Source organism: Xiphophorus hellerii, chromosome 18 (genome assembly GCF_003331165.1).
Source record: "Xiphophorus hellerii strain 12219 chromosome 18, Xiphophorus_hellerii-4.1, whole genome shotgun sequence".
In the NCBI taxonomy this organism is placed as follows: Eukaryota; Metazoa; Chordata; class Actinopteri; order Cyprinodontiformes; family Poeciliidae; genus Xiphophorus; species Xiphophorus hellerii.
The window spans coordinates 27,255,088-27,273,842 of NC_045689.1; the positions used below are offsets into that span (position 1 = coordinate 27,255,088).

At 39.2% G+C, this 18,755-nt stretch overlaps 1 protein-coding gene across 2 annotated transcripts in view; it reads right to left on the reverse strand.

Annotated features, from left to right (window-relative positions):
- Nucleotides 1–3,705: 3,705 nt before the first annotated feature.
- The window catches only part of LOC116708023 (roundabout homolog 2), a 99,469-nt gene continuing 84,419 nt past the window's right edge, over nucleotides 3,706–18,755 (reverse strand). The window contains exons 22-27 of one of the 2 annotated variants that reach the window (XM_032545775.1): nucleotides 15,436–15,574; nucleotides 12,114–12,427; nucleotides 11,799–11,918; nucleotides 10,077–10,256; nucleotides 9,771–9,895; nucleotides 3,706–6,112 (exon numbers count right to left, since the gene is read on the reverse strand). In XM_032545775.1, coding sequence (XP_032401666.1) covers nucleotides 6,101–6,112; nucleotides 9,771–9,895; nucleotides 10,077–10,256; nucleotides 11,799–11,918; nucleotides 12,114–12,427; nucleotides 15,436–15,574 — 890 coding nt within the window. In that variant the 3' untranslated portion in view covers nucleotides 3,706–6,100. The remainder of the gene's footprint in view (nucleotides 6,113–9,770; nucleotides 9,896–10,076; nucleotides 10,257–11,798; nucleotides 11,919–12,113; nucleotides 12,428–15,435; nucleotides 15,575–18,755) is intronic. The other variant, XM_032545776.1, reaches the window with a different exon arrangement.

Here is an 18,755-nt window from a genome sequence, read left to right on the forward strand (position 1 = left end):
CATTTAATTTCTACTTATGGATTCAGAACTTTTTTCTCTCTCTCTCTCTTTTTATACTGGAAACTGCACTTTGACTTTCTTTTTTTAACCCACAAAGTTTAAAAACTATGCAATATGTTCTCTTTGCTACACAATTATCTCGCGATTTGTGCTGATGTGTGACATACAAACACCAGAAAAGCACAAACCTTGTGGTTGTGACGTGACAAAGTAGAGACGATTTTAAAACACATCACTAGTTTCGCAGGTTTTTCTTTAAAATGAAACACACAGCAAGCGCGTTTAATTGCTTTTTCTTAAGTTAAAGTAGAGAAAATACTTTTTGGTGTGTTTGAAGCTGTGGGAGAGAAATAAATTGCTGTTTATTTAATTGGTGTATTGAACGCACCACAATGGAGGTTCTGTAGTTCGGCACAGCAGCTTTGGACTACATTGATTTAACTACGGTTGCCAGGGCAACACTGTAAAGCAGTAGCTTTGAAGCAAATAGTCGAGTTCTGCGTTTCCCTTAGTGTTTTTTTTTTCTCTTTCTATCTACACAAAGAGTCCACCTTCAAAATAAAAGAAAAGTCCACACGTCACCACTAGGTGGCGCTTTCCAGTTACTTTTCGATGCTGCGCACTCTGCTGAACGTTCACCTGCTTAGAGATTGCACACACATGAACGTGACATCGCTTGAACTTCAAAGGCTTCCGTGCTAAAATAACGCGACGCATTTAATTGCCAGAACACAGTGTTGTGTGTGTGTGTGTGTGGGTGTGTTGTGTGTGTTCACCGTTCAGCGTCATGAACACGGATCTGATTGGGCTCCATTTCATGCTCCGGTTGAGCTCTGGAGAGATTTCGCTCCAGCAGCGTGGATGGTATTGTGATGATTCATGCGTATAACCTGAACTCAAAACGCGCGCATGGTTCGTGGATTTATTTGATCTCTCGGTTTCTGCAAATCACACTGAGACTAAAAAAGTTCTACTTTGTCTCATCGGTCCAGGGAGAGAGAATGTAAATGTGAGACTTATTGTCTTCTTTTCCACCAAGTTGAATTCATGAACCGTGAACACGGAGGCAAGCGCGACCTGTTGATGCTTCACTTGTTGTTCTGAGTTTTGCTACATTAATCATCGATGTAATTTTATGAGGAAAGGTTTACGGCTGTTGGTGTTTTCTCTATTTTTCGCGTATTGCTGCTCTTACTGCACTTCAGAAATCTTAAATTGACCGATCGATGTCATTGATTTTGTTTCTCGTGTGTGTTTCTTTTTAATGTGGCGCGGGATGTTTTGCTTTTTGAAATCTTTTAACCTGCTTCGTGTTGTCAGGCAGGTTCTTTGAGGTAACTTACTTTTTGGTAGAGCAAGAAAAAAATAAGATTCAAGTGCCAGAAAATGTGTTTAATCACAGTCAGACTTAAGAAAGGCCTTACAAGGGCAGTAGCCCAGGGCCTCAATGTCAAGGGGGTTCCACTGTTTTTCTTTTCTTTATTTTAATGAATGTGTGTTTTGCAAACATTGTACTTTATATGAAGCTCTTCGGCTCATATCAGGTGAGTTGTATAAACATTTTGGGATTTCTATGAATAAAAGTAATACTACAATATGAAGTTATAGTAAAGTTTTTTGGGGTATCAGCATTGAACTCATATTAAACCCACTGTGCATCGGTTCTCCTGTGCAAGACTATTTAATGTTAGAATCGTAACCCGACCACAGAACCTCCACATGCCTAAAAGCACAGGATTGGACCGCCAGTCTGAATCATGTGACCTGTTCAAATTGCAGTGGATTACCGTCATCCTCCTGGCCTGGTGGGACCCAGATGGTGTTAGCTTAAGACGACTGAGCCCAACATGTTTTCCACGCTGTCTGAATGTCTCCCTGCTGCAGCTGCTTCTTCAGCTAATAAGATCTGCACATGGAAGGTTCACCCAGTGGATGACAGAGCTGACTTAGGATGTGGGGGGGACGAGGAGGAAGCCTTTCATATCCCAGCGCTGTCACGTTTCAGGGCCTGTACTCCGAGATGAAGGCTTCCCGCTCTCATTAAGCCACGTTCAGCCTCACAATGCTGCAATCTGTGGAAGGAAGGCATCAACTCGTGCACACTTTCTCGTAGATGAGGCGTTTTTTTTTCTTATTTTACTTTTTTCTTCCTCGGAACATGATACGACGTACCAGGAGTTTTATTCAGTCTTCGGGGTCATTTGGCTCCGGTTGAAAAACTTGAGCTCATTTCTTCTTCTTCTTTTTTTTTTTCGTGCTACAAGGCCTCTCTGGATCAGAGACACAAAGTTATTTCATTGCACCTCAGAAGAGGTTCGCTATGGTTACACGAGACGGAAATTCATTTCGGAGCAAACAGTTCCACGCAAACTTGTTTGGGTCTCGCAGAAGTGTTTATATCACTTTAGCTTTTTTTTTTTTTCTTTTTTACATTTATCAAATTAAAACCACAGACTTCAGTGAATCTAAAAGGATTCAGTTTGACATGTCTCTGCCAAATACACACACGACTGGAAGGTGGAAGGCAAACCAAAGATGGCTTTCGACGTTAGAAATAAAACATCAACCTGTGATGTGCATTTTTATTCGGCTGCCTTTACCGCGCAAGGGGTCTTCAACCTGTGGCTCCGGAGCCACAAGTGGCTCTTAATAACTAGCTGAAAATGAAAACATACAACAAAAAAATACACACAGGTAAACTTTCCAAATGTAGATACACTTGAGGTTTTAGCCGTTTTTAAGGTTTTCCATTGAAGTTTGACATTAAATATCCACAACACAAAGACACTATTATGTAGCAGTAATATTTATTTTTGATCTATTTCTCTTGGTATTGGGCTGGAAACCATGTGGAAAATATCAACATCTCACAGGAGCACAATGTATCCATTCTTTTTTCTTTATCTTAACACTTAAAAATACAAGTTAAATGGTTGTTCTCTAAAATGTCCAAATTTCCTGTAGTAGTTGTTTATCAAAAGTGACTAAACTCGACCTATTTCATGGGACATTGGCAGCTCTTTGGATTGCAAAGCTTGCAGACTCCTGCCCCAAAATTAATCTAACAAGTCAAGAGAGTCAACCTGTGTACTATTTAATCTTAGTACAAATATATTTGTTCTGTGAATATCCAGGAATCGATGTAGATTAAAAAGCTGACGACAGAATCAGGGTGTGGAACAAAACCAGTTGGTACTAAACAGGTACCAGGTTGTTTTGCGAGGAAGGTTTTCCAAACTTCCTGGAGCGATCGCGGCCTTCCGGTCGTTTTTTGTGGAAACTTCTCCGTGTCCAACACGTGGAGTTAAGATTCCTCCGATGTCTAGAGATCTCTGCTTACGGATCAAAGGTAAAAGACGCCGAGATTCTCGGTGTTTTCACATTCACTAAATCCTCCAGTGACACTTTTCCCCCCCCTTTGCATAGATGAAAGCATCATCATATATCAATGCCTCTGCTTTCTGCATAATTAAACTCTTCAATGTGCAACCATGTTTGTAATGAGGTTTAGGCAATATATTGTAACCCTGCTATGAAACATGTGCATCCTGCTAATGCTGACAGTCTGCTCACGTCCCCACATTAATATTCTCAGTCACATGAAAACGGATCTTCATTGTTTTATTTATACGGATCACACCGACACACCAGATCACTATCAGCAACCGGGGAGTCAATCACAGCTTTTTTAACGTCTTTTTTTTAAGAGAAAAAGAAAGAAAGAGAGAGAGAGAGAGAGAGGTGGCAGACAGCTAAAAGGGAAGGATGAAAATAAGAAAACAGGGGAGAAAAGAGGATGAAGGGAATACAAGAGAACACTTTAGAAGTTTAGTTAGGGAAGTTTAGCAAAAAGAGAAAAAAAAAAGACACAGTAACCAGTGAGAAACAGATGCTTTTATAACAGCGTGGCTGAAAAGCATCACGCTACTAATACATGATGTATTCAGTGGCAACCGACGCCCAAGATAGAGTGTAAGCATAAACACCTGTGGAGGGTTGCAGGGGTGCATGTGTGTGTGTAGGGGTGTACTTTTATACCAGACACACAGGATCACTTGCGCCATGTTTATTTTCTCCTGGTCCTGATTTTCTTTTTTTTTTTTTTTTTGTTGCGCTTCTTCTGTTCTAGTCAGGTTTAGAAGTGTGGTGTGAATTAAGTTTTGGTTAAGGTTAGAGTTGGGAATAGACAAGCAAAGACGAGGAAAAATGTCTGGGTTAGGCATAAATACAGCTACATAAATGAATGGAAGTCAACAGAAAGCAAATGCAAACTAGTCTGTGTGTGTAGGTGGAGTTTCTCCATGCAAGTTTTTGATATTGGGTGTGAGGAGTCACAGACCCCAGGACCTGAAACAGACATGGATCAGAAAACACAAGTCCCCCGGCGGGGGGCCCCTCTTCAATATCAAATTGTGCAGGTCATTCCACAAGACTCTTGAATGGACTCTGCTTCCGTTGCTTGTGCACTATTTTCAACCACACTTTTTCCTTCCACCGAACTTTCACGTAAAATGCTCGCTTATTGTCACCTTGCTGAAATAATTAATGGATAAGTCGTTTTTTGCCAACAGTGATTTTGGGGAGAAAAAAACAACAACAACCCGAAAAACAACTTTTAGCAAAAAAATGATTGGCTCATTATTTTAGAAAGGTGACCACCCCATCTCTTCAAAAATAACCCTGTCACTTACCTCGCTTGTGGTCAACATCTGTTCAACCCGGAATCTTCAGGTCATGTCAGGTCAGGTCACGATATAACATTCCTATATGAAAATCTTTTAATGGTCATATGTTATATTAACATCTTCTAACAAACCACAACAGCCATTTACATTGAAATAACCAGATATGACCAACGTAAACATTCCACCGTTTGTATAAAAAATATACATATATTGTAGGAATTTCCCTTTTTAACCAAAATCAATAACATAAATGAACTTTTCAAAAATCAGAGATGACATAATGTAGGTAGAAAACTCGGTTCTTCTCGGAACTCCAGGTCTTTTCTGATTGGTCTGTCTGACCGATCCTTGTCCAATAGGATTCGGAGCTTAAAGATGGCAGAAGATAAGTTCGTTTTTTTTTTACCAGTGGAGTTCTGCTGCATCAACAAATGCAAAATACATTTCTACCAATTAGAAAACTACCTCACAGGTTTCTACAGCTGTAGTCAGGAAAGCTGGTCATCTTAAAGATCTTCCCTTAAATCTTTCCAATAATAAAAATAATTAAAAAAAAAAACAGTCAGATCTGTCCTAAAGCTCAAAAAGTTTTAGCTTTTCGGAGCACTTTTGAATCGTGTTCTGTTCCAAATCTCACGGAAGCGTTTCACTGGCGGCGCACCAGCTGACTGGAAAATCCAGGCTGGCGTTGTCATCCACAGCGTCCCACTACTACCAACACAACTGCTATTCTCCTGTCACAGTTAGTAGATTTCACAAGGGGAACCTTTATGTAACAAAGCCTTTTATTTCTTTCTGTCAGATTTAAAAATGAACACACTGGTGATCTAACACGGTTACACAGCCACACGGGAAGGTGAAATTAAAAACACTGACACACACCCACACCGACGTCATGAGATCTAGCTTCATGTCCCTCTCCCCCGCTCCCGTCGTTCATCAAAAGCGAAAACAAAACAAAAAACGAAGAAAAAAACACACACACAAAAAAACCCCGCAGCATCATAGTTTGACGGTCAGGAGTAAACAAAAGATACATTCATTAATCTGCTGTACAACAACGCAATACTTCCATTTCATTCCCTTTAGCCTAAAAATGCCATACGTTCCTTTTCTTAGCAATATATCTGATCACCTCTTCTCTTAAAAAAATGACAGAGGAAGTCTTTGTACACAAAGCGGGGGTGAGAGAAATCACACGCAAGAAGAAGAAGAAGAAGAAAAAGGAAGATACTTAAAGTAAAATAAAAAGAAAATGCTAATAGTTTGTGAAAAGGCAGATGGCAAGCCTTGACGCTTTTCCTTTTGTCTTCAGCTTTTCGCGGGATGCCATGGCAACACATTGATGGTTCGCGGAGACAGGAAGTCGGGGAGGAAAAGAGAGGAGAATGTCACACGGTGTAATCGGCGGCTGTCTATATGAGATTCTGCGGAGAAAGCCAAATGAAAAGAGTGAGCGCCGTTAGACGAGCAGAGACATTAGCATGCAGATTACAGGGAGAACAGCTGTGGAGATCAAGCCATGGGAAAATCCCTAAAGTGGGGAAATAATGAAGCTCACATATCATGGCTCTCATTTTTAAGATTTTTGTTTCAAATCAGAAATTCATCTTCGCTGAGGAATCAGATCCACTTGTAACTTGAATCACTTCTAACATTTCTATGTTGTTTCATGCTCGTCTCCAGTTGCTCATGTTGCCAATAAAAATTTTTTTTTTTTTTTTCTTCTCCTTTTTGTGGTGAAAATCATTTTGGATATAATCATAAAAGTAAATCTTATGCTTTTCTTCTTTTTTTTTTTTTTTAAAATGTCGACATGGTGCAACATGTATTGGAAATCTAATCACACTCTTGAGATCAACAATTTCTGCCTGTTTGTCATTGCAAAAGTATTCCAAACTCGGTTTTACCACAAATTCTCAATTTGATTTGTGTCTGGACTTTGACTTGGCCATCCAGACAGCCTTTCAGTATCTACTGTACATGCAGGTCCATTTTATTCACGGAGATCAGAGTAAAAACAAAAAATGTAGAGAAAAGAAAGATGTTGAAAGTAGCGCTGAAATGAATTAATCGTGTTATTCGCGATTAATCGATTATTGAAATAACTATCAACTTATTTAGCAATCGATTAATCGTTAACTTTAGTACACGGGTTCTTAAAAAGACGCCATTTGCTGAAAGTGCAACATATTCAGAGCAGTAATTAAGCCAAAACTGTACAAAAATATACAGATGTTGCATTTGAGATGAAAACAACATTGTCTGTAAATATGTTTGATCCAGAAATCCTCAAGTGGTTAGTTTCAGATTAACCTGGTTCAAATAAATATCCAACCGATGAGTCCTACACTCTATTGATGCTAGTCAAGCAGAAAGGGATGAACTTATGCTAGAAATATATTTTTAGCTGCAGATTCATCCTTTGCTACAACTTTCACTTAATGAATGTTGTGTTGCAGCATTTTAGGCAATAAAATGTTTAGTTTCTTACTTGAACAAGAAACTACGTCTAATACTGAATCAAATAAGCATATATGGTCAAATGGAAAATCTCAGACAAGTGCCGGTTTTTCAAAAATTTGATCAATCGATTAATCGTCAGAATAACTGACAAAATAATCGATTACCAAAATAATCATTACCTGCAGCCCTAGTTGAAAGTTTACATAGCCTCTTCCCTTTGCTTCTCCTGCGCTCTATTGTAGATGAAAGGGATCTCCTGATAAAATTAGAATGAAGTTTTAACAAAGTAAAATAGTTTAAATGACAAAAAGATCTTCAGCAGATAATCCACAAAAACGAATATTTGAGTCAATGCGAGCGGAAAGTGTTGCAGTGTATCATTTAAACGCAGTAATACGCGCGCACCTTCCAAAGCTCGTTGCTTGTAAAGTTGAGACAAATTCATGGCCGATGATATTTGGATTTGTAAGAATAAGAAGAAAAATGCGTCCAAAAAACTGAGGAAAACATTTAAAGGTATGGAATAACTTTAAATGAGCTTTACAAAGTTAATATGCATCAAAACATGCTCATAAATCTGTTTCACACACTGCAGCTATGGCGGAGAAAAACCTCACACTATCAGGGAATATTACTACATCCTCTCTTAGCTGAACATCTGTTGTTGGATATTTTTAAACCACAAACAACATTTTATCTTAAGGCAGCAGAACAGAAATGTCCTCCTGAAGTTAAACTCGGAATGACTGCCGGTGTAATTAATGTGCTTGATGTATTTTTAATATGTTTACTAAAAGTTTGCAGAGAGTCTGCAACAGCAGATGAGATTTACAGTGAATCTGCATAACCCAGTTAAGAGCCCACAATTGTGTGACGTGAAACAAATGAAAATAATAAATCCTCCCAAAACATTTTCCTCTTTTAGAGTAATAAGCTATAAGTGTTGTTCAATTCAAAAACGGCAAAGAAGAAGAAGAAAGAAAAAAGACTCTTTAGCTAATACTTCGCTGAAGCAACTTTAAATTAATCCACATACAAGTAATACACGCCTATACACATAACATCAATTATAGTAAATCAGATTAGTTAGAAATGTCTTGGTACGATTCTCCTGACACGGTTTGCACCCTTTAGCTGCAGTCATAGTTGGCAGAGACGTTGGAATCACTCAGAAGAAGAGTGAAGAAAACTCTCCACAATTACATGTCTATCCATGTGTGTAACAAAGGACAGCAGAGGTAGTCATAAAAAAATACGAGACAAAGTGTCAAGGTCACAAAAGTGGCCTTACGAAACTGCAAGTTTCTCCAAAATGGATGAGCAGACGAGACAAACGGTCAGGAAGGAAGGTTGTCAAGAGTCTGACAGGAACACTGAAGGCAGAGCAGGTTCTGGTCGGGAGCGTTTCTGTTCTAACTCTCCTGCTTCGTTCACACGACTCGCAGCTGACGCTGTAAATCAGACGCGGTTTCTGCCAAAGAAAACTTCCCGGCGAGGCGAAACTCTTCTAACAGCTTCATCTGATGAAAGCAGAGCTGAACTCTTTGGGGCCACAATTCCTAAATATTATGTTGACACAAAAATAATGCTGAGCATTATTTTAAGAAACCACTTCCACAGTGAAACATGGTGGTGGCAGCATTGTGATTTGGGATTAGCTTTTTTTCCAAGGGAAAATTGTTTTTTTTTTGTTACCGATGATAAAAATATGAACACATAAGAATTTTAGTTTTCTTCACCTGTGCGTAAAACAAAAGAAATTAAGATAATTGATTAAATTCATTAAATTGGCAAGTTAAACAAACATGAACAAAGTAAGTTTCACTTCTGTCATTACATTACTTGTGACCACTTAACAGTTTGGAGTTTTTTTAAGTTGGAGAACCATTCTCTTTTTTTCAATATGAGATTGAAACTGAAGTTTTGGGAAGTTCTAGTGGGGCACAGCAAATAAAATAGAATAAAATAAAGAATAGTGATCATTTAATTTTTTCTTTTCTTTATTTTGTATTTATACATTTTGTGGCTTTTCTATTTATGTCTTCAATGAAGAAGCTGACTCTTGTTTTCCTCTCTATGACTTGAGCGTGATTCCCTGCAGGGGTCGGTGGGGAAGGAAAGCCTTTTTCAAGTCAGGGCCAGTGGCCCCTTTACTCCCCCCCTTGGGGGCGCCACTGCCAAGGGAAGACAGAAGGTTCTTCAGCAAAGTTTAAGTTTAGGGGGAATGAACAATTATACAACCAGGTTTTTGAAGTTGTTTTTTTTGTATGAATTTCAGTACGTTAAAGATAGAACAGTATTGAAATTATTTACCGTAGTTGGTTATTTTTACTTGCTTCACAAAAATTTGACATTTTAACAGTAATATGTAAATTTTTGTAAAGCCACTGTATTTAAATGTCATACTTCAATCTATGATTTCCATATTGAAAATATGTTTACTGGTTTATTGGCCAGTGGACTGAGAGCTGTACTGGATAAAAGAAATAAACTCTAGATCCCATCCTTACTTATTTATTTATGCATTTATTTATAAATATTTATTGAAGACGGGCCTGCTTCCTGCAGAGTCTCTTGTTGAGTTGATAACAGTTCAGTATCTGCTCTGTTCAGACTTACCTCATCTCTCCTCTGAGCAGCGGCGGCGGGCCGAGGAAACGCCCGTCCCCCCAGGGACCCGTAGCCCGACGTCTGGACCTTGGACAGGACGTTTGGCTGTCCGTGTGGGATTACATTCTCATCTGCTGAGGGAAAACAGATCGCTCAAATTTAAAGCGTTTTGGCCCCTGAATGACTGAACACCGAGATCATTTACCGGAAGCTTCACAACAATATCGAATCAAACCTGCGTGACGTTGCTGCCGGAGCCAGTTTGTCATGCTTTGCTTTTGTTTTCTTGAATTTTTCTTCTTTTTTTTTTTTTACCTTGTGATAACCACTTTGCAAGTCCCCCCCCCTGGGGTGAGGAATCGTCTCCTCGCTTCAGGAGAGCGGGCCAATCGCTTCCCTCTCTTGTTTCGCTGCCTGTTTGTCTGCGACTCGAAACGTCCACAAAGAGCTGCAGGGAGCCGTCTGCGGCGGGAGGGGCCGGCGGTGGGGGGAGCTCTGTGTGTGATTCATCAGCGATGATTAAAATAAAAAAAAACAACAACAACAACAACAACACACACACACACACACACACACAAAGAGATTTTTATCTTAAAAGGAATACTTTGACATTTCGGGAAATCTGCTTATTCACTTTCTCGCTGCGAGTCAGATGAGCAGATATCACTTTTGAGGCCGACTTGCTTAATAACGGGACACAGATGGGGACCTGAAAGCTCAAAGCGTGAGCCGGTGACTCTCAGCACCCTGGTTACCCATGCTGCATCATGTTATCTTAGTGACTACCGCCCTTTTCTGAACCACTGTGACTTAAAGTGTTTGGACATGGAAACCAGCGATTACTCAGATGGTAAATGTGCCAAAGTCAGATATCTAAAGGAGGGATTCCCTACCTTTTCTATCCTATCATTCCTCAAATAACATTAGCTTCTGAGCAGGGACTCTCTTTGCAAACCAATAGACAGTGTTACAAAATATGTAAGGAAACAATGAGTTTTAGAATGTTATTCCTCACTTTTATTCACTATTCAATCATTATTACATTTGCTGCTTCATACTGTTTTTAACAGCAGTGTGAGTCGCAGTGGCGCTGCTGGACGAGGTCTTTGGTCTTTTTCTTGTCAGAAACTTGGGCATTTTGTGCTTGCTGTGCTAGTTTGAGGAGCAAAGCAGCTTGATAAGTTTGACTGACAGCCAAGCAGAGAGAGGTATGGAAGTATGGAAGAGGATTAGGGCCACTAAAAATAAAAATTCAGAATTTGTTCAAAATTCAGAATTTAGAAAATTTACTCTCCTGAGATCAAAAGTCAAAATTCTGAGAATGAAGTCGACGAAATGTAGTTTTTTAAGTCGTTCTACTCCTACTACTAGAGATACATTTTTGAAAAAACCTTTACATTTTATGATTATATAAAACTATGATTGAAAATCTATGATTAAAACTTTAATAAATTAACTTTTTAAAATATCTTTTTAGTACCACAGGGAGGAGACGGAGGAACTTGATCTTTTCATAGATAATTTGTCTCATAAACTGTCACGAGATGGTGACGTTTTTAACAAATATGTTAAAAACATATTCTTTATAAAAGTTACACACTGCAGCTTTGACCAGCTAGAGAAGCGCCAGTACAGAACACATGCATCTATGACACATTACAGCCTGTGACTTATGAAGGCTGCTGGTTGTGCCTGATTTTATTTAAGGGCGTCAGAATAAAGAAGATCAAATATCAAAGCAAACCACACTATTCGGGCTTTTTTTAAAAAGAATATATATTGAAAAAAATTGCTTACTTGTCAATCTTCCTAACGTTCCAAGACAGTCTATTGAAAAAAGCTCAAGAGTTCAAAGGGCATGAGTACTTTTGCTAATAAAAATGAAACAAACCTGAGCTGATGGCTGCTGTTTAATTCAAAGAGCTAATAATAAAAGGTAGGTAATAATAAGGAGCCATGTTTCCGGATTTGCTCTAAATAATTGAGAATGAGCGGCGTTCTCTTAACTGGATCAGAACTGACTGGCTCAGGAAGTACCTGCCGCGTCTCCGTGCCTCTCTCTCCGGCTCTGTCCGTCCCTCGGCGCTCTCTTCTTACTCCTGGGTTTTTGCGCCGCAGCTGTCGGGCTCGACTCGGCGGCCGCAGCGAGAGATCGTCCTGACAAGAGAGCATGCTGACGTCATCCTTTAGGGAAACTTTACACAGAAGCCAAAAAAAATAAAAAAATAAATCCCCTATGAATAAATGCAACACGATTTACTTTCTGCTGAGTAACAACCGGAAAGTAGATCCTTCGTGGCGCGGCGCGGTCGCGTGAGTCCAGCCGTAACATTCGAATTAATTCAAACTGACCTTTGCCGAGGCTTTCTCCCCTGAAATTATCCGCCCACTGGCTGCTGTGGTTGTACAGATCACTGGCTTCCAGCGCCTTGGTGTTGGTGAAGAGATCGGGGTTGGACTGGGACACCTGGCTCTGCTGGTGGCGCACCAACAGGTCAAAGTGCTGGACGTGGGGGCTGTCGCCGGGCTGCGGGGCGTCATGCTGAGGGGAAGGCGTTACTTCCTCTGGCCTGGACGGCAGGTCTGACCCGTCCTCCCTGTAAGAGTCCATCAGGTAGGTTCTGGCCGGCAGCGGAGGACACCAGTCATCATCTTCCTCCTCGAAGCTAAACGTTGGGCGGACAGAAGGCGGAAGGTGAAGGAGTGGCTTTCAGAGAAACACTCTGTCTTCTTGCTTCTGATTTTGGATGCGTGATTCGTTTTCAGTAAGATGTTTAAATATAATATAGGGCAGGACAATATGGCTGAAAAACATCACGATACAAGCGTCTCTTATTGGTTAATGTAAATGAATATCGATTTGCTTTGCTTTGTTTTAAGTATCTGAAATGCTGCCAAACTGGTGCCGTTAACTTTCCTCTTTTATCCACTCAACACCATTGTTTTCTTTTTTCTTTTTTTAGCAGTTATGAGGTACGGTAGTGAAACATGAAACTGCTGCTGCGTAAGTTACTCGACAAGTTGTTGCTAGGTAACCACAGAGTGAGTGAGTTGATGACATTCACCTTTCTTAGCTGGCCGTGAGCCGAGGTTGAGCGGCTAAAGTCTTTCCTCTGCCTACATCTCCCAGAATGCTATGTGGTTCTGGATCTGAGATCAGTGAATATTCTATATATTGAATCAGGCGTATTATTAATTGATATTGATCATGTGTCTGTTGCCATACATATTGTTATTGATTTATTGTCCAGCCCTAATTTTAAGCTTCAGAGGGTTTATTTGAACTCTTGAAGGTATCGCACATAACTTTGGGATCAGCAAGTTCAATTTTTGTGACAATTTCATCAAATCCCCAATTGGTCAGAATTATGTTCACATACAGTAGATTGGGGTTGTGCAACTTTTGTCATCCAACAATCAATTTGGACCCTCGGCCTAGCTAAATGAAGAACATTTGTTCTCATTTCATTTCTAGATATATGGGGAAAAAAACAGACAACATGTTTTGTATTAAAGTGGATGGATGAGATTTCTTCCAGAGGATGTTGACGTGTTTATTTTATTTCCTATAAGGTTTGTTTGTATATACTTAACGTCTGCACGCTGTGAGTGAAATTGAAGTGAATATTTTTGCTTGGGCACGCAATTTTACCCCATAAAGCTGATTCCCATTCTGTAAAACACACATAGCCGGTGTTGGTGGTTGTAAGAATGATGAAGGATGCCTTTAAATTAACGTGACACTCAATGCAACTGATGATAGAATATAAATGTGTTCTGACCAGAAATGAAGGAGCAAAAGGCATAAAAAAATTAAGCAAATATTTCCAATGTAAAACATTTTTTAAGCAACTGATTAACGCAGCAGCTTCCTGCTGTCTTCACAGTACATATGGATTGCAGTGTCCCTCGAAAGCTTCAGCAGGGCAGATGTAATTTAAATAGTGTCCTGAGGCTGAGCCGTAGAGGAGAAGCTGCGTTTGACCCGACATGGAAAGAATAATAACACACGCAAACAAAGTATGCAAGCGGCTCGACCTTCAAAACCCACGCTGCTGCGTTCTTTGGCGTTTTTCTGCATTCTGTAGGTGCAGAGGAGATCTGGTGAATCCTGATTCCTCTTCCCATACAATCTGATTTTATTTGAGATATCTTCCTATGTTTCCTAAAGGAATACTCCTTTTTTCAATGCACATGTTCAGCATTCAAAATGAAACTGTGCCACACAGCGAAAAACACAAAATCCTATTAAATATTTTTGGTATAGTTTCTAGTGCAAACAACTTGATGTAAGTAACTTTTCAGCAAGATATAGAAGTTTGCTTAAGGTCAATATTTCTTAATATTGATTTTAAAAAGTACTAGTTCCACTGGCAGATTATTTCACTTATAGCATGGGGAAAATGTCTTGTAGTAAGTGCAATAATCTGGAACTTGTATATTTTTTAATCATCATTAAGGAATTACGGACTTAAAACAAGCTCATGTTTATTGCTGGACAGTTACTTGTAAGTTAGTTTTGTCATATTTCAGGTAGGGGTGGACATTTATTGTATGGTTTATTGTGAAAGAATTCTTGTCATGATAAATAAATCTTTACTTATCATTGTCACATAACGATAAATTTCTGTTGATGTTTTAAAAAAATGGACTAAAATTTTCTTTTTGACATTTTCTCCAGGGTTTTTTTCCACGGGCGCATCAGAAAACTATCAGTAGATTCAAAAATATGATTCAACAAAGTCTCTATCTGTAATTTAGCGACATAAATCACGCCTCTTCAAGTATGTGGCATGATGAAAAAACTTCATTTCAATAGGAATGTTTTTCAAGAGGAGTATTTATGCTTGTGGCGCTATGCAGTCATATGATTTGTTATCACAATAGTACTACAAAATGTCATGATAAAATTCTAAGTCTGTATCGCCTACCCCCAATTTCAAGTGTACTAAGATATTTGTCCTCGAAACCAAAAACACAAAAAAGATTTTGTGTTTTTGCAGTCGTATCACCTTACTTTTCTTTCTAAATTATTGCCAGAATATTTGCACAAAACTCAACACTAACCAGTAAACACTTCAGAGCAATCAGAGGGGTCAACAAACGAGCAAAGCAGGAATAAACCAGACACGTTGCTCAAAGTTCTCATGAAATGGAAGCAGTAAAGAAGAACGAGAAGACGGGCTCCACCTCCGCCTGTTGTCATGTCAGCGCCGTCGGGGCTATTTTAATGACGGACGTGTCATTGAAAACGGAAAGCACTAATTCAACCTGTCAGACGGAGCCTAATGTCATTACAAAAGACACGACGCAGTCAGAACAGCCTTTCCGATCCCCACCCAGTTATGTCCGCAATCTAATGTGTCAGAAGCGGTTAGCGCGGACGCTCCCCTCCGCCGCCTCGCCTCGCCGCGCCGCCGGTAGACACACAAGTGTTAATTTGCAAACTCCTCAGTCCACCAAACTTCACTTAAGCTTTGCTTGACTGCCTTGGCAGCATTGTGGGGCAGCTTTGATGCCCAGTTGCCTTAACGCCATCTGTCAGAGAAGCGGAGCCAGAGGCCTTCTCGCTAATAATAATAAAATAAAAAACCAAAAAACACTGAATTAAGAGAAGCGCCGAAGAGCAGAGTGTTCCTGGAGTCTGACAAATGAACGCGGTGATGAATGCTACCTGTGCTGCGCCTCTTCTTTGTCTGGTTTTGGATGATCTCTGCCCCTGTTGGGCGGAAGAGGAAGTGATAAAACGTCCACCCAGGTGAGAGGAGCCGGCCTGGACAGGGATCCTGCAGATGCCTGCGAAGCCAGTTTGTCTAATAACAACAACAAAAAAAAGATAAAAACAATAATTATATCATCAATTTCATTTATTGATTCATTCCAGACAAGTCGCAACTATTGTGCCGAGCATATGCGCATTAACACTAGCATGAATCTGTGTTAACCATATATATATATGTAGGCCTGTCACAATAACAAATTTTGCTAAGCGATTAATTGTCTCAAAAATTATTGCGATAAACAATAATATTGTTTGAAGACCTTTTAACACTGATTTAATGGAAATGACGTAATAATGCATGTGATTTCCTGCCAAAGATAGATACCTTTTATCTATCTGGAACTGATAGACAAAATAAACAAAACAACCAAAAACAAAATAAAATGGATTCTCGGTCTCCATTAACAAAAAATGTACTTGATAAAAACTAAACAACATAAAGCCAAAGTGGAAATAAATACTGCATTCAACCAAAAGAGGGCAGATTATGAAGTCTGTATATTATGTTGCCCTTCAGTAATAATTAGATTTAAATAGAGAAGATGGGCACATCGACTACCTGATGCAATAGTTCACACTACAGGATTTTTTACTCCTATTTTTCCCCTTAAGGCAATCTTAGATCGCCCAACGTTCTAAGATTGCCGATCATCCTGTAATGTGTGGTGGTTTATGGTAGATCGTTGTTGCCGCTCCGATCTAAATCAGGGGTTTTCCCCAACTGGGAGCGTTAAAGCAGCCTGTTGAATGTGACAGGTAGCCACATGTCACATTCCCCTCAGAAAGCACGTTGGGGAATCCCAAACAGCTGACACGGCGCAACCCGAAGTCCAGCGGACATTAGAGATAATATGTGGAAACAACATTAATGTTTATTCAACGTGTAAAGAATATAGAAATGACAAGAGGAGGAGTTGGAGCGAAATTGCTACCGCAGTTGATAAACCCGGTAACTTTTCAGCTGTTCTTCGTTAACGTGACGTAAATAGGTTATAATGATTTTCATTCAGTCAGGACTTTACGCTGACACTAGCCACATGCATTGCAGGTAGATTGTAGTAAAGCATTGATTAATGCCTGGTTTTAAAATTAGTTCACTGGACTTGTAGCCTTTATTTTGTGCCCATTGTTGGACACCACACGGCCGGACCGAACCCGATCGAACCGTTATACCTAGGATTTCTGTCGGCTAATGTTTGGTCTGTCAGGTTTTGAAAATGGGCCGACAATCGGCCGACAACTCGTCTGTGCGCTGGGCTTTACACTAAGGAAATGAGGAAGGGAGGAGTCAGTGGAGAGCACCGGAGTTGAGCCTTTTTTCAGTCAGTGTCATTAACAGAAAGAGAAAAAGGCCGGAAGAGACGATAATGCCGATAATTGAAATGACGTCGATAGTTTTAATGTATCGTGAGATTAATTGATTTATTGTTTATCTCGACAGGCCTATGTGCATACACACACATATGAACATATTACAAAACTAAACATTGGAAAATAAATATATCTCAATCGATAACTCTACTTTAACTGAATGCACAAGAATAAACCTGTAAAGTTAGTATATATGTGAACACATCTATCCATACATACATACCTATCTACATAAAACACAAATTCCATTTAACATGTCTGAAATGGGGCAGGAAGAACTAACAACTTATTCATAAATACATTTACTGTCCTCAAAACTCTAACTAATCTCATGTGTCTTTATTATTTGTAATTTTTCTCTTTTTTAGGTTGAGCCTCATTTAGTATCTTTAGTATCATATTTTTACAGTAGAATCATTGTTATAGCTATTATCTTTATGTCCAGCTTGACAAATGAACACTCAAAAAATGAACAAGATATGGATTTTAAAACAGTCCTTCTCTAATGGCTTCCCTCTTTAGCTGACCTCGTTTCATTTTATCCTCAAACATGAAAGTTTCCGTAAGCGAAAATTACGAGAATTGGACTCATTGGCGGCATGAAAAGCTGCATAAATTGAACTGGCAGCTGTTTGAAGCGCATAAACCAAACAATTTTTTAGATTTTTTTTAAGGAGTTTCTGCACAGCGTTAAAAGCTTTTCCAGGAATTTCTGAAGGCAACTTCTGTTATTACTCAGTGTTTGCATGTGGATGTGAGTGGGAGGAAATAAAGAATAAAAACGACTTAGGTTCATTTGAGCTTTTGAAAAGCATCTTAACTTAAGGTTGGAGAAAAAGAAATGGATATTAAACAAAAAAAAAAAAGTCTTGGAACAAGACGATTTTGAAACTGTTTATTTTTGCCACGTTCAAGGTCACTCCCACAGCTGTTAGTTCAAAATGTGAATAGATCAGGAGGATGATGCAGCTCTCGTTTTCTGTAACAGGTGATTTCTTTTCTTTCTTTTTGAATGGTGATGAGAGCTTCACCTCACTCTGCCCGTTGTTTTTGTCCAGTGTGCTCCCTGTCTGACATCTCAAGTTTTCACAGATCAGAGCAGCAGCAGCAGCATCTCAGGGAAAATGTTCGACTGGCAGAAGACCCAGCGAACTATCGATCGAAACCATTTCAAAAGGTTGTAACAAAGTCGGTGGATCTCACAACAAATTGATGGGTTTTAAAAACAGAAATAAATCGGATTGTACCAAATTCTGTGTTATTAATTCCTTTCAAAATGACGGTCAGAGACAGTGTAGAGTTGTGTCTAGGAGGAGCATATAGTCATACTAACTACAAATCATGAAGGAGGGGAACAAGCAGGACTTTTCCCTATTTAATAAATAATAATAAAATAACATAAAAAGTGGGAAATAAAAAAAAGACACCTGTATCAAGATGACAAGACCCCTTACTCTGGTTGAAAACCGACACAGGTTACCACAAAAATTTCCTAGGATAGTTTTGTTTATTTTATAACATTGATGGTCTGCTATGGACACATTTCCAGTCCACAAGCAAATTCAGAGTTTGGTGAGAAAAACAAACATTTTTTTTAAATTGTTCCTAAAGTGGAGACTTTTGAAAATGACTTAGACTGACTTTATTGTCATTTTGCATGCACAGGGTGAATACAGAACGAAATTTCGTTGCATACGGCTCAGGACAATGTTTTGAGGTTACTCCAGAATAAAATAAAATACAGTATAAAATATGAATATAAATATGAATATAAAATATAAAGTGCAGGAATGACAGTAGAATAGAAGTTATTTAGCTATGTACATGTGCAAGGTATGAAG